This window comes from Acipenser ruthenus, chromosome 36 (assembly GCF_902713425.1).
Source record: "Acipenser ruthenus chromosome 36, fAciRut3.2 maternal haplotype, whole genome shotgun sequence".
Classification (NCBI taxonomy): domain Eukaryota; kingdom Metazoa; phylum Chordata; class Actinopteri; order Acipenseriformes; family Acipenseridae; genus Acipenser; species Acipenser ruthenus.
In genome coordinates, this window is record NC_081224.1 from 8,339,647 (window position 1) to 8,353,091 (window position 13,445).

Consider the following 13,445-nt stretch of genomic DNA (forward strand, 5'->3'; position numbering starts at 1 on the left):
GCATGAAAGCAGTTAATGAAAGAAATGTCACTCTGCTTTCTGTCTGGTGTTAAACAGGATATATTATATATTCTTTATTTCTCAGCCTCCTGAGCCCCTTTCCAATTACCCTTTTATCTAAACTCACCTAACCAAAGACAGAGTAAGCAGATCAGACAATGTAATGTCTGTTGCAGGCAGCTAGAACAGCAGAGCAGCTCCTAAACACAGACTATCAAACAATAAAGAATGACAATTATATTTGAAGCTTCTTACTGTTTGCAGCTCTCTTTTTATTAAGCGAACAAGCTTCTTCACAGACTCCTTGTTTTCCTCACAGTCACACAGTTGTTGCTTACAGTCATTTTCAAACCAGTAGCATGCAACGATGGGTAACTCATTAGGGATCCCCAAGGGCAGGGGTGTGGAGTAGAGATCACTGGAGTCTGGTTTTTCATATGGTGTTAATTTCCTAAATATAACCACTGCAGCATAGGAATCTTAAAAACAAAACAAAACAGAACTTGTTTTTAATTTTAAAAATGTACAATCCATCCACATTTTCTACAGTCAGCACTCACATATCCGACCCTATAACATTTTGACTTCAGTGACTAATAAACAAGTGTGACGCATATCTGATCATTTCATCTGATTTGACATGTATGTAGGTGAGCACGTTGTAACCACAACCCCCTGCCCTACACAAATACACAAACACATTTCATATGGAAAGAAAAAATATGTCTTGGGTTTGAGGACTGCACTGGGAGATGTATATTGAAGTGTGTTTTCTTCTTTTCTTTGGCACTGTTGCCGTTTTCTTTTTCTTATTTTTTTCTTATATCTGACATAACACATGAGATGGCTCATGATGATGGTAGATCGTTCATGGAAGATTTGATTCAGCAGGGTCAAGGCAGGATATTTACAGCAATCTGTCTCGAATCTTTAACTATCTGAAGACGGTTCTCCTGTTAGTTTTATTTTTCATCAGGAGGGGTCTTTCACTGATTCTGTCATTGAAATTTGTTTGCGCACGAGTTGGGGGAATAACACAGCAGTAAAAGACAAAGACTTGTCAGTTTTTTCAGGGAACACAAAAAAGATATAACGTCAAATACATAACTGAAAGGACTGTGTTTTAAAATACAGTAAGTATTTTGATGTACTGTAGTTAATTTTGTTGGTACAGTACTATATTTTAAACAGAAGTATTTTAATTCAGAACGATATGATTCTGAAAATATCACTTGCCAAAAGAGACGACATGTTGACTGTAATACAGGACATACTTTTAAATCCGGTACGTATTGTAGCAGTATATAAAATTCCCCAATTAGCAACCCAACAGCAAAATTAAATTAAAATGTTACCCATACCATAACTGCGTAAAACATAAAAGGCAATGCAATTTAGCAAAAGATTAAAAGAAACACCAGTTTCCAGAACTAAAACAGTATCCAAAGTCAGTATTCAAAATTGCAGAATATAGTGCTCGATAAGGCCCTAATGTCACAGTTCACTTCCAAATGAAAATGCACAAAAGCAACTAAAGATCACAGATTTTAAAAAAAATGCATCACAGTCTCTAAAACTGTTTAATGAGTAACTTTTACATTACTGGTCTTATTCGCTTTGTTTTGGCTGCATTTTCATCAGGTGAAACTGGAGGAAGCGCTGTGTAACTGCACAATAATAAAGACCAAAAAAAAACGCGGGTTGTGACGGATAATGAAATTAATTGTAACATTGAAGAGATGGGCTTTGTATCAGAAAACTGGTGAACGAGCTGGAAATCGTGTGTGATGGGTAAGAGCATTCATTGGTTATATATATATTGTGAAGTAGCGGGTTATGAGAAACAGCAGGGAGGGGGTTAAAACCTCCCTGCGCGAGAATCATGTGCGGAATGCACATTTGGTTTAATTGTTTTATTATTTTGTTAATTTGTTTATTGATTAATTATCACCCGCACCTGGGTACGATTGTAAATTAAAACCAGGTGCAGGGTATTTAAGACGTGCAGCTTGTCTGCACAGGGCTGCTGAGTAGAAGGAGACAGAAGACGTGCTCTGTTTCCGAGCAGTCCTGAGTAAGTGCTGTGTTAAGTTCGTTTGGTTTTTGCTAGCAGGTAAACGGCTTAGCCGTCCTGCAAGGTAGTGAGGGAAAAACCTGTTTAGTTAGCGCTCCAGTGGGAGTTAGGTGTTTATTTTGTGTTTGTTTATTTTTGTGTGTATTAAAAAAGAGCACGTCTGCGCTTAAAAACTCCATTTCCTGTGTGCTGGGTCGTAATTTTAAAGGGGCAACGAACCCGAGTGAGTGCCGGGCCGTCACAATATATATATATATATATATATATATATATATATACACAGTGCCTTGCAAAAGTATTCAGACCCCTGACCAATTCTCTCATATTACTGAATTACAAATGGTACATTGAAATTTCGTTCTGTTTGATATTTTATTTTAAAACACTGAAACTCAAAATCAATTATTGTAAGGTGACATTGGTTTTATGTTGGGAAATATTTTGAGTGGCACTGAAATATCTTGCTTGCATAAGTATTCAACCCCTGTGCTGTGGAAGCTCCCAGTTTATACCGATGAAAGAAATTGTCCTAACAAGGACACAATTACTCACCATTTCCTGTGTGCTGGGTCGTAATTTTAAAGGGGCAACGAACCCGAGTGAGTGCCGGGCCGTCACAATATATATATATATATATATATATATATATATATATACACAGTGCCTTGCAAAAGTATTCAGACCCCTGACCAATTCTCTCATATTACTGAATTACAAATGGTACATTGAAATTTCGTTCTGTTTGATATTTTATTTTAAAACACTGAAACTCAAAATCAATTATTGTAAGGTGACATTGGTTTTATGTTGGGAAATATTTTGAGTGGCACTGAAATATCTTGCTTGCATAAGTATTCAACCCCTGTGCTGTGGAAGCTCCCAGTTTATACCGATGAAAGAAATTGTCCTAACAAGGACACAATTACTCACCATTGGCCTCCACCTGTGAACCATTAAAGTTGCTGTCACATTTTCTGGATAAAAACCCCACTGTTGAAGGATCATTGGTCAGGCTGTGAATCTGAAGGAAAATGAAGACCAAAGAGCATTCTACAGAAGTTAGAGATAAAGTAATACAAATGTATAGATTAGGGAAAGGGTACAAAATAATATCCAAGGGTTTGGATATCCCAGTGAGCACAGCTGGATCAATAATCAGGAAGTGGAAGCTGCATCACACCACCCAGGCACTGCCAAGAAAAGGCCGTCCCTCAAAACTCAGCGCTCAAACAAGAAGGAGACTTGTGAGAGAAGCCACAGAGAGGCCAACAATCACTTTGAAGGAGCTACAGAGTTCAATGGCTGGGAGTGGAGTAATGGTGCACCAGTCAAATGGTGCACCAGCTCTGCATAACACTGGCCTGTATGGGAGGGTGGCAAGAAAGAAGCAGTTACTCAAAAAGTACCATCTGAAGGCACGTCTGGAGTTTGCCAGAAAGCATGAGAGTGACCCAGCTGCGATGTGGGAAAAGGTTTTGTGGTCAAATGAGACCAAGATAGAGCTTTTTGGCCAAAACTCAAAAGCGCTATGTGTGGCGCAAACCTAACACTGCCCATGCCTCAAGACACACCATCCCTACAGTGAAGTATGGTGGTGGCAGCATCATGCTGTGGGGATGCTTCTCATCAGCAGGGACTGGGCATCTTGTTAAAATTGAAGGAAGAATGGATGGAGCAAAATACAGGGAAATACTGCAAGAGAACCTGCTTCAGTCCGCTAAAAAACTGAAGCTTGGGAGGAAATTCACCTTTCAGCGGGACAATGATCCCAAGCACAAGGCCAAAGCAACATCGGAGTGGCTCAAGAACAAAAAGGTGAACGTCCTACTGTGGCCCAGTCAAAGTCCTGATCTCAATCCCATTGAGAATCTGTGGCACTATTTGAAAATTGCGGTCCACAAGGGTCGTCCAACCAACCTGAACAACCTGGAGCAAATCTGCCAAGAAGAATGGGCCAAAACCACTCCGACACTGTGTGCAAAGCTGGTACATACTTACCTCAAAAGACTTAAAGCTGTTATTGCAGCGAAAGGTGGCTCTACCAAATATTAATGTGTGGGGGTTGATTACTTATGCAAGCAAGATATTTCAGTTTTATTTTTCTTAAAAATATTTCCCAACATAAAACCAATGTCACCTTACAATAATTGATTTTGAGTTTCAGTGTTTTAAAATAAAATATCAAACAGAACGAAATTTCAATGTACCATTTGTAATTCAGTAATATGAGAGAATTGGTCAGGGGTCTGAATACTTTTGCAAGGCACTGTATATATACAGACGTGCTCAAATTTGTTGGTACCCCTCCACAAAAAACGAAGAATGCACAATTTTCTCTGAAATAACTTGAAACTGACAAAAGTAATTGGCATCCACCATTGTTTATTCCATATTTAATCGAAATCAGACTTTGCTTTTGATTTTTTTATTCAACATAATATTGTAAATAATAAAACAAATGAAAATGGCATGGACAAAAATGATGGGACCGCTAACCTAGTATTTTGTTGCACAACCTTTAGAGGCAATCACTGCAATCAAACGTTTTCTGTAGCTCTCAGTGAGACTTCTGCACCTGTTAACAGGTAGTTTGGCCCACTCTTCCTGAGCAAACTACTCCAGCTGTCTCAGGTTTGATGGGTGCCTTCTCCAGACTGCAAGTTTCAGCTCTTTCCATAGATGTTCGATAGGATTCAGATCAGGACTCATAGAAGGCCACTTCAGAATAGTCCAATGTTTTGTTCTTATCCATTCTTGGGTGCTTTTAGCTGTGTGTTTTGGGTTATTATCCTGTTGGAGGACCCATGACCTGCGACTGAGACAGAGCTTTCTGACACTGGGCAGTACGTTTCGCTCCAGAATGCCTTGATAGTCTTGAGATTTCATTGTGCCCTGCACAGATTCAAGGCACCCTGTGCCAGGCGCAGCAAAGCAGCCCCAAAACATAACCGAGCCTCCTCCATGTTTCACTGTAGGTATGGTGTTCTTTTCTTTGAAAGCTTCATTTTTTCGTCTGTGAACATAGAGCTGATGTGACTTGCCAAAAAGCTCCAGTTTTGACTCATCTGTCCAAAGGACATTCTCCCAGAAGGATTGTGGCTTGTCAATATGCATTTTAGCAAATTCCAGTCTGACTTTTTTATGTTTTTCTGTCAAAAGTGGAGTCCTCCTGGGTCTTCTTCCATGGAGCCCACTTTCGCTCAAAAAGTGACGGATGGTGCGATCAGAAACTGACGTATCTTCACCTTGGAGTTCAGCTTGTATCTCTTTGGCAGTTATCCTTGGTTCTTTTTCTACCATTCGCACTATCCTTCTGTTCAATCTGGGGTCGATTTTCCTCTTGCGGCTGCGCCCAGGGAGGTTGGCTACAGTTCCATGGACCTTAAACTTTGTAATAATATTTGCAACTGTTGTCACAGGAACATCAAGCTGCTTGGAGATGGTCTTGTAGCCTTTACCTTTACCATGCTTGTCTATTATTTTCTTTCTGATCTCCTCAGACAACTCTCTCCTTTGCTTTCTCTGGTCCATGTTCAGTGTGGTGCACACAATGATAGCAAACAGCACAGTGACTACTTTTCTCCATTTAAATAGGCTGAATGACTGATTACAAGATTGGAGACGTGTGATACTAATTAAAGAAACTAATTAGTTTGAAATATCACTATAATCCAATTATTTATTATCTTTTCTAAGGGGTACCAACAAATTTGAGCATGTCTGTGTGTATATATATATATATATATATATATATATATATATATATATATATATATATATATATATATATATATTTATATATATATATATAAATGGGATTGATTTTATTCTTAATACAAGGCTGGTAAAACGTGACTGACGTGTATCTGGGTAACGGATATCCGAGTGCTGACTGTATTAACATGACATAGTTTTTCCTGCCATGCACTCCTTGCTGATTTGTGGTGTCAAGTTTAGATACTACAAGCTCCAGGTTGGGTTTACTACTGTTAAAAGTTTAGCCATTCACTGAGTATTTAAACTAACCCAGAAAGCATTATCTTTCTGTTTTTCTTCTTTCAGCTTTGGTACTAAAGGGCGAGCTCTGCTTTGAAAGGACTTGCACACACAGCTTAGTTCATCAGAGGATGGCTAGCCACCACCAGACATGGATCGATATTGCATGCCAGAAAGTTTTACTGTATTACGAGCCCCACAGAAATCCTGTATCCTGGTAAAGGTAGACATATATGGGAGGTGAAAGTAACAAAGATTAAATAATGAATGACTATTCATGAAATGTTAAATTTAAGCAAGTATCGAATATTGAATTTTAGCCTCAAATAATAAATACGAGCATTAAATATTAAATTCATGTATCAAATATTACATTTTAACATCAAATTTTACATTTTAACATAAAATAATAAATTCAACATTGAATATTAAATGCAAACATTGACTGTTAAATACTACCATTGAATGTTAAATGCAACAGTCGAATGTTAAACAACAAGACAATTTTTAATTTCTACAGACGGCACAAGACAGCTACCGTATTTCAGTTTGAAAATCGAAGCCTCTCATTGGCTGAACAGGTTAACAGGTAACAAGGAGGAACATCGATCTCCCCGATGTGGAAGGGGTGGGAATGGGCGGGGCGGATGGGATTGATTGACAGTTTGCAAGTACAAGCATCGAATGGATAAAAACCACATCGAACGACAAAGTGCACAACAAATGCATAAAAGACACACTGACTGGATAAAGCCTACATCGAATGGATGAAAGGCACACTGAATGTATAAAGCTTATATTTAATGTTTGATGCTAGTATTTAACATTTCACTGTTGCATTTAACATTCGATGGTAGTATTTAACATTCAATGCTTGCATTTAATATTCAATGTTGAATTTATTATTTGATGTTGAAATTTAACATTTGATACATGACTTTAATATTTAATGCTAGTATTTATTATATGGTGCTAAAATTAAATATTCGATACTTGCTTAAATTTAACATTTAATTAATTCATTATTTAATTTGTTACTTTTACCTCCCATAGACATACACAGTAAAGCATAGTTTATTTAAATTACAGGTACTGGTATTTCATTTTATTTTTTAAAAGCTCTGTACCAGCATAGTGTATGATGAAGCAAATAAAGCAGTTTTATATCAATCCAGGCTGTCTTTCCAATATAAATGCAGTACCTAACTTGGGTATTTGATTTAATATAGATTTATTTCTATTGAAGTCAATCTCAGTACCAGCTCAACAGTGGCACCAGCCAGATTTAAATGAATTTACATTTTCTCTGCAGGGGGGGAGGTTGGGGTATTTAAAGTGGCAGTATAAACGAGTGTTCAGTTGCTTCCTCTTTCTAGCAATAATTTGCCAATAAGAGGCAATAACAAGGATTTGAAAGCCTTGGATATGAAACTTTAAAAAAATGTAATATATTAGTCTCATCCATTTCCAGTTCAGCTATGTGACAGGTATGGTTATGCATTTTGCAGCTTTATTAAAGAGATGTTCAATTAACATGGCTAATATACTTACTGATATTTCCAGCACTATTCAGTGCACTCTTAATGTCATGAAAAACCCGGGTAACTTCATGAACATAGAGAAAAGACTTAATGTCAGTACGAACTGATACTTTAAAATATCCTTTTTCTTCAATCTTCCTTGTAAATTGTTCACAGATCTCTGTATTTCGTCCTCCATGTTCATACACTAAAATTCAGAAAAAAAAGAAATACAGCCGATTGATATAAATGTACAACAGTTTCTTACAGCACAGCCAATTTCCTTTCCGCACCTTTCCTCTTAATTGTAATAACTTTCCTTTTTACTATTATGTTCAGCCAGGGAGATGTATATTGGTCAATTATCTACATCCTCAGAATTGACTCTTGTTTTATTATTATATCTCCAGGATGTTTCTATTCCTGAGTCAGCTCTCCACCTGCCCTTGAATTTGGGCTTGATTCTGATCAGACAAGAAGGGAACATTTACAGAGCTGAATCCAGCTACTCCAAAAACAAACCCAATATAGTTTTATTTTATGAAGTACATATAAATGATATTACCTTTAAACTCTCTGGTTTGAACCCATGCCATTTTGTTCTTCCTCTCCTATAAAGAAAAAAACACAAACTGCATTTCCCCTCAATGCTAATCATGAAGAATATGTAAGACAGGGTTGCCACCCCGCCGGTATTTTACCGGACTGTCCGGTATTTTTATGTACTTTGAACCCCTGTCCGTTTATTTTGGAAGATGTCCGGTAATTCTAAGCATTCTAATGTATTGGATATGTTCTTAAAAAAATGTGTTACAATAAACAATTTAATATAACATGTTGTGCTTGTATGAGTGAAGAATCAAATACTATAACACAGCGGTGTGTAAATGCACCAGAATGAATTGAGGTAACAACGTAAGCCACCAAAACGCTGTACCGTGATGTTTTTCTTGTGTGCTCACCGCTGTGTGTTATCTGGTGTGAGCATGTGCGCTGCTGTTAAGTTTGACAGCCCTTTGAATGAAGAAGCGCGAAACTATTAAGTAGCATACTGTAACGCTAAGCGCGAAACTATGAAGTAGCATACTGTAACGTTAGTCACAATGGCAGAGACAAATGAAGAAGAAGACAATAGGAGGGGATAGGGCGTCCGGTATTTTGTATCTCAAAGGTGGCAACCCTAATGTAAGAACATTACAACTCTTAATACTACTGAATTAAACTAGATGCCATTCATATGAAATGCTACATCTCTTTATTTTTGTAAAGACTAGCCAATGTTTTCTGCAGTATTGTAAAAAATGAAGTTTCGTTGTCTTTATCTTTTGAGCGGCAACTCACATTGTCAGTTAATTTATTTCTAAATGTATTTATTTGTCTCTATTAGAGTCGTGCTATCTCCGCTCTTTTGGAATTGCCAATAAAATTGCTGATTTAAACTACTTTGAATAACAATATGGACATATTCATAATATTAACTATGATATTTTCTTTTAATTTTCCAAGGGTCTGAAACACTGCTACTATCAGCCATTTACCTTAAAATTCAAAAGAAAACAAAGCCATGAGTATTATATGAAGCACAAACAGGGAAAGGATAATTGCACACCAACAGTAAGTCACCAAAAACAAGAAACTCACCGCCGGATCGACCAAAGCCCATTCAGCAGTACTACCATGACCCAGTCAATCAAACACAGCACCAGGATCAGCCATGAGCCACAGGACAAACTTCCTAATTGTCATTAATATACACAAAAAAGCACAAAAGAGTGGAGATAGCACGACTCTATCAAGAACCAGAGCCACAAAAAATGAAACTACAACAGCACACCCATCATGCCTCAGTGTTTCAGTACAACCCAGAGGCAAAGCAAAAACAACAGCAGCAGGAATGTCATTGTAAGAACCCAGAGTCAAAGCAACAACAGCTAGAACACAGCCATCAGGATCTACACTCTCAAAGACAACAGCTAGAATACAGCCATCAGGAATCCACACTGTCAAAGACAACAGCTAGAACACAGCCATCAGGATCCACACTCTCAAAGACAAAAGCAGCAAAAACAGGATCAACGGCACTTGGAGACAAAGCGACAAGAGCAGCGGGAACGTTACCGTGACAACCCTCAGCCAAAGAGTGAATAGCAGCGGAAATGTTATCATGAGAGCTGTTACAGGTGTTGATTCAGACATACATACATACATACATGAATGAACAGAAGAGTCATGTGACGCTACCAACAATGATAGCACGCAGAGGACATACAGCACACAGTACAGAAGGCAAAAATAAAACAATACAAAAACTACAAATAAAAGATGACGTGAAGACGGCTAGCGCTGCTCCCTAAAACAGGAGGTCCTGCTGTGATCTCACTACACAGGCGGGCATTATATCCTGGAGCTATTCCCTGCTCTTACCCGACCCTAGATATACACTCGCTCACCAGCGGTTGCAGTTTCTTCTTCTGTAAACACTGCCACTCTGACCCTGGTTAAACACCCAGCCGTCAGCGGTCTTCAGTTCCTGTATTTCACCAGGGGGATTCCAATCCCTCTGGAGCAGCCCAGCAGACTGTCACAAGTCCTGTGGCTTTTCAGCAGCCCAGAAGAACCTCTGCAGCTTGTTTTTAAGCTAACCGCAACTCCGCCAATACACGGCCACCTGCTGGTTAGGGATCGGCACAGCCAATCACACGCTGCCTTTCTCCGCAACCAAACACAACAGCTAGGCTGTCCCCACGGAGCGCCCGGCTTTCAAACAATTAATTAATTAATTAATTCACACAACACCAAAACACAGTTTAAACACCCACAAAATACACACATTTTCCAGTGCCGTGCTACACATCCCACAGCTAAAGCTAGAACAGCAGTGGAAACATTACAGGGTTCTCCCCAGCCTTTTCACCTGGGCTGGCCGCCCAGCAAAGCGTCTGTCGCCACCCGGCTGAAAAAAACAGATCCGCCCGTCTTGCAGATGCTAATGTGCTTTTAACAACCGATCCGCCCGTCTTGCATATGCTAATGTGCTTTTAACAACCGATCCGCCCGTCTTGCAGATGCTAATGAGCTTTTAACAACCGATCCGCCCGTCTTGCAGATGCTAATGAGCTTTTAACAACCGATCCGCCCGTCCTGCAGATGCTAATGAGCTTTTAACAACCGATCCGCCCGTCTTGCAGATGCTAATGAGCTTTTAACAACCGATCCGCCCGTCCTGCAGATGCTAATGAGCTTTTAACAACCGATCCGCCCGTCTTGCATATGCTAATGAGCTTTTAACAACCGACCCGCCCGTCTTGCAGATGCTAATGAGCTTTTAACAACCGATCCGCCCGTCTTGCATATGCTAATGAGCTTTTAACAACCGATCCGCCCGTCTTGCAGTTGCTAATGTGCTTTTAACAACCGATCCGCCCGTCTTGCAGATGCTAATGAGCTTTTAACAACCGATCCGCCCGTCTTGCAGTTGCTAATGAGCTTTTAACAACCGATCCGCCCGTCTTGCATATGCTAATGAGCTTTTAACAACCGATCCGCCCGTCTTGCATATGCTAATGAGCTTTTAACAACCGATCCGCCCGTCTTGCATATGCTAATGAGCTTTTAACAACCGATCCGCCCGTCTTGCATATGCTAATGAGCTTTTAACAACCGATCTGCCCGTCTTGCATATGCTAATGAGCTTTTAACAATAAGGATTGATTGCGCTTCTGTTCTGGCATTGCATATAGAGAATACATATATAAAGAAAATCATATATATATATATATATATATATATATATATATATATATACAGTATATAGATAGATAGATAGATATAATAAAAGGCTTAAAAAACACACAAATTTAAACCAGTTGGCATTATTTACTGTTTTGTATTTAAAATTTCTGTATTTAAAAAACTGAGAAAAAATATAATATATATATATATATATATATATATATATATATATATATATATATATATATATATATATATATATATAAACACACACACACACACACCAGCCCCAAACTGCAGGAGGCCCTGCTGAATTTATTCAACCTGGTACTAAAGGTAGGCTGCTTCCCTGACATCTGGAACCAAGGGCTTATATCCCCAATCTACAAAAGTGGAGACAAATTCGACCCCAACAACTACCAAGGCATCTGTGCAAGCAGTACTCTGGAGAAGGTATTCTGCAGTATCTTCAATACCCGAATACTGGCCTTCCTTACCGAACACAGTGTCTTGAGTAAGAGTCAGACTGGATTCCTACCAAATTACTGCACTTATCATATTTACACCCTACACACCCTAATCAACAAACATGTACAACAAAAATATAAAGGAACATTTCTCTTGTTTTATAGACTTTAAAAAAGCATTTGATTCCATTTGGCATGAAGGTTTAAATTATAAAATTCTACAAAGTGGTGTAGGGGGTTAAGTTTACGACATAATAAAGTCAATGTACTCAGAAAACAAGTGCGGAATAAAAATTTGCAACAAAAGAACAGAATTCTTCAAACAGGGTAGTGGGGTGAGACAGGGCTGGAGTCCAACACTGTTCAGTATTTACATCAATGAATTAGCAACGGTGTTGGAGCAGTCTGCAGCCCCTTGCCTCACTCTACACGACACAGAAATGAAATTCCTGTTCTACACAGATGACCTGGTCCTGCTGTCACCCACAGAGCAGGAGCTACAGCAGAGCCTGTCACTGCTAGAGCAGTACTGTCAGACCTGGGCCCTGACATTAAACATGAAAAATACCATAATGATGATCTTCCAAAAAAAGGCCAGATCTCAAGGAAGCAGGTACCCCTTCACTCTACACCACTCCACCCTAGAACACACCACACAATATACAAACCTAGACATGACCATCAGTGCGTCAGGGAGCTTTAACCCGGCAATGAATGCATTAAAAGAAAAAGCCTGCAGAGCTTTTTATGCCATCGAAATGAGGCTTTATAAAATAAATACACCTGTTAGAATCTAGGATTCAAATATTTGACAGTGTTATCCAGCCCATTGTACTATATGGAAGTGAGGTGTGGAGTCCAGTCAGTCAACAAGACTACACAAAATGGGCTAAACATCCAGTAGAAACACCTGCATGCTGAATTCTGCAAAAGCATATTACAGACTTATATATTCTTTATTTCTCAGCCTCCTGAGCCCCTTTCCAATTACCTTTTTATCTAAACTCACCTAACCAAAGATAGAGTTGTGGGGAGCTGTAAATGTACACTATCTCTTTAAATCTGTAAATAGCTGTCTGGTTATAGAGACCAGGGCCACCTCTCATGTGTACTAGCACTTAACTGTATTCTGATATTTTGCAACCACGGTAAGTCTGCTAAGCTAATTAATAATAACAATAATAATAATAATAATAATAATAATAATAATAATAATAATAATAATAATCAGCAGCAGCCAGACACATGCAAAAAGACCTGACCAGCGGGTTTGTGTCATTAGTAAAAACAAGAAATATACCAGAAATAAGTTCTCTAGAATCTAGAATTGACAGAGGCTAAATATTTCCTTAATACTTTAACATTTCAAAAACAAAACAGTTTCTGTCCAACTAAGCCCTAGAAGTTCTGAAATCTTAAAACCTGAGTGGAAATGCTATCAGATGATCCCAAAATAGTAGTTTGTCTGAATTTATCAGCGTTTTTTTTTTTTTTTTTTTTTAATGCAATCTGTCAAATTTCAACCAACCCAAAGCACCCAATAAGTATAAGTAGATAAAGTGTGCCCTACCTTCTTCTCTTGCTCCTCTCTGCAACTGGAAATACAGGATTCTGGTGACAATGTATTGTGTGTTCACAGCATCAGATCCTACATAT

At 38.6% G+C, this 13,445-nt stretch overlaps 1 protein-coding gene across 3 annotated transcripts in view; it reads right to left on the minus strand.

Annotated features, from left to right (window-relative positions):
• LOC131706680 (interferon-induced protein 44-like) overlaps positions 1-13,445 on the minus strand; it is a 67,642-nt gene that overhangs the window by 53,967 nt on the left and 230 nt on the right. For 2 of the 3 annotated variants that reach the window (XM_059008250.1, XM_059008248.1), the window contains exons 2-5: positions 13,360-13,437; positions 8,156-8,201; positions 7,622-7,798; positions 256-479 (exon numbers count right to left, since the gene is read on the minus strand). In XM_059008250.1, coding sequence (XP_058864233.1) covers positions 256-479; positions 7,622-7,798; positions 8,156-8,186 — 432 coding nt within the window. In that variant the 5' untranslated portion in view covers positions 8,187-8,201; positions 13,360-13,437. Of the gene's footprint in view, positions 1-255; positions 480-7,621; positions 7,799-8,155; positions 8,202-9,231; positions 9,442-13,359; positions 13,438-13,445 lie in introns of those variants that run through there. The other variant, XM_059008249.1, reaches the window with a different exon arrangement.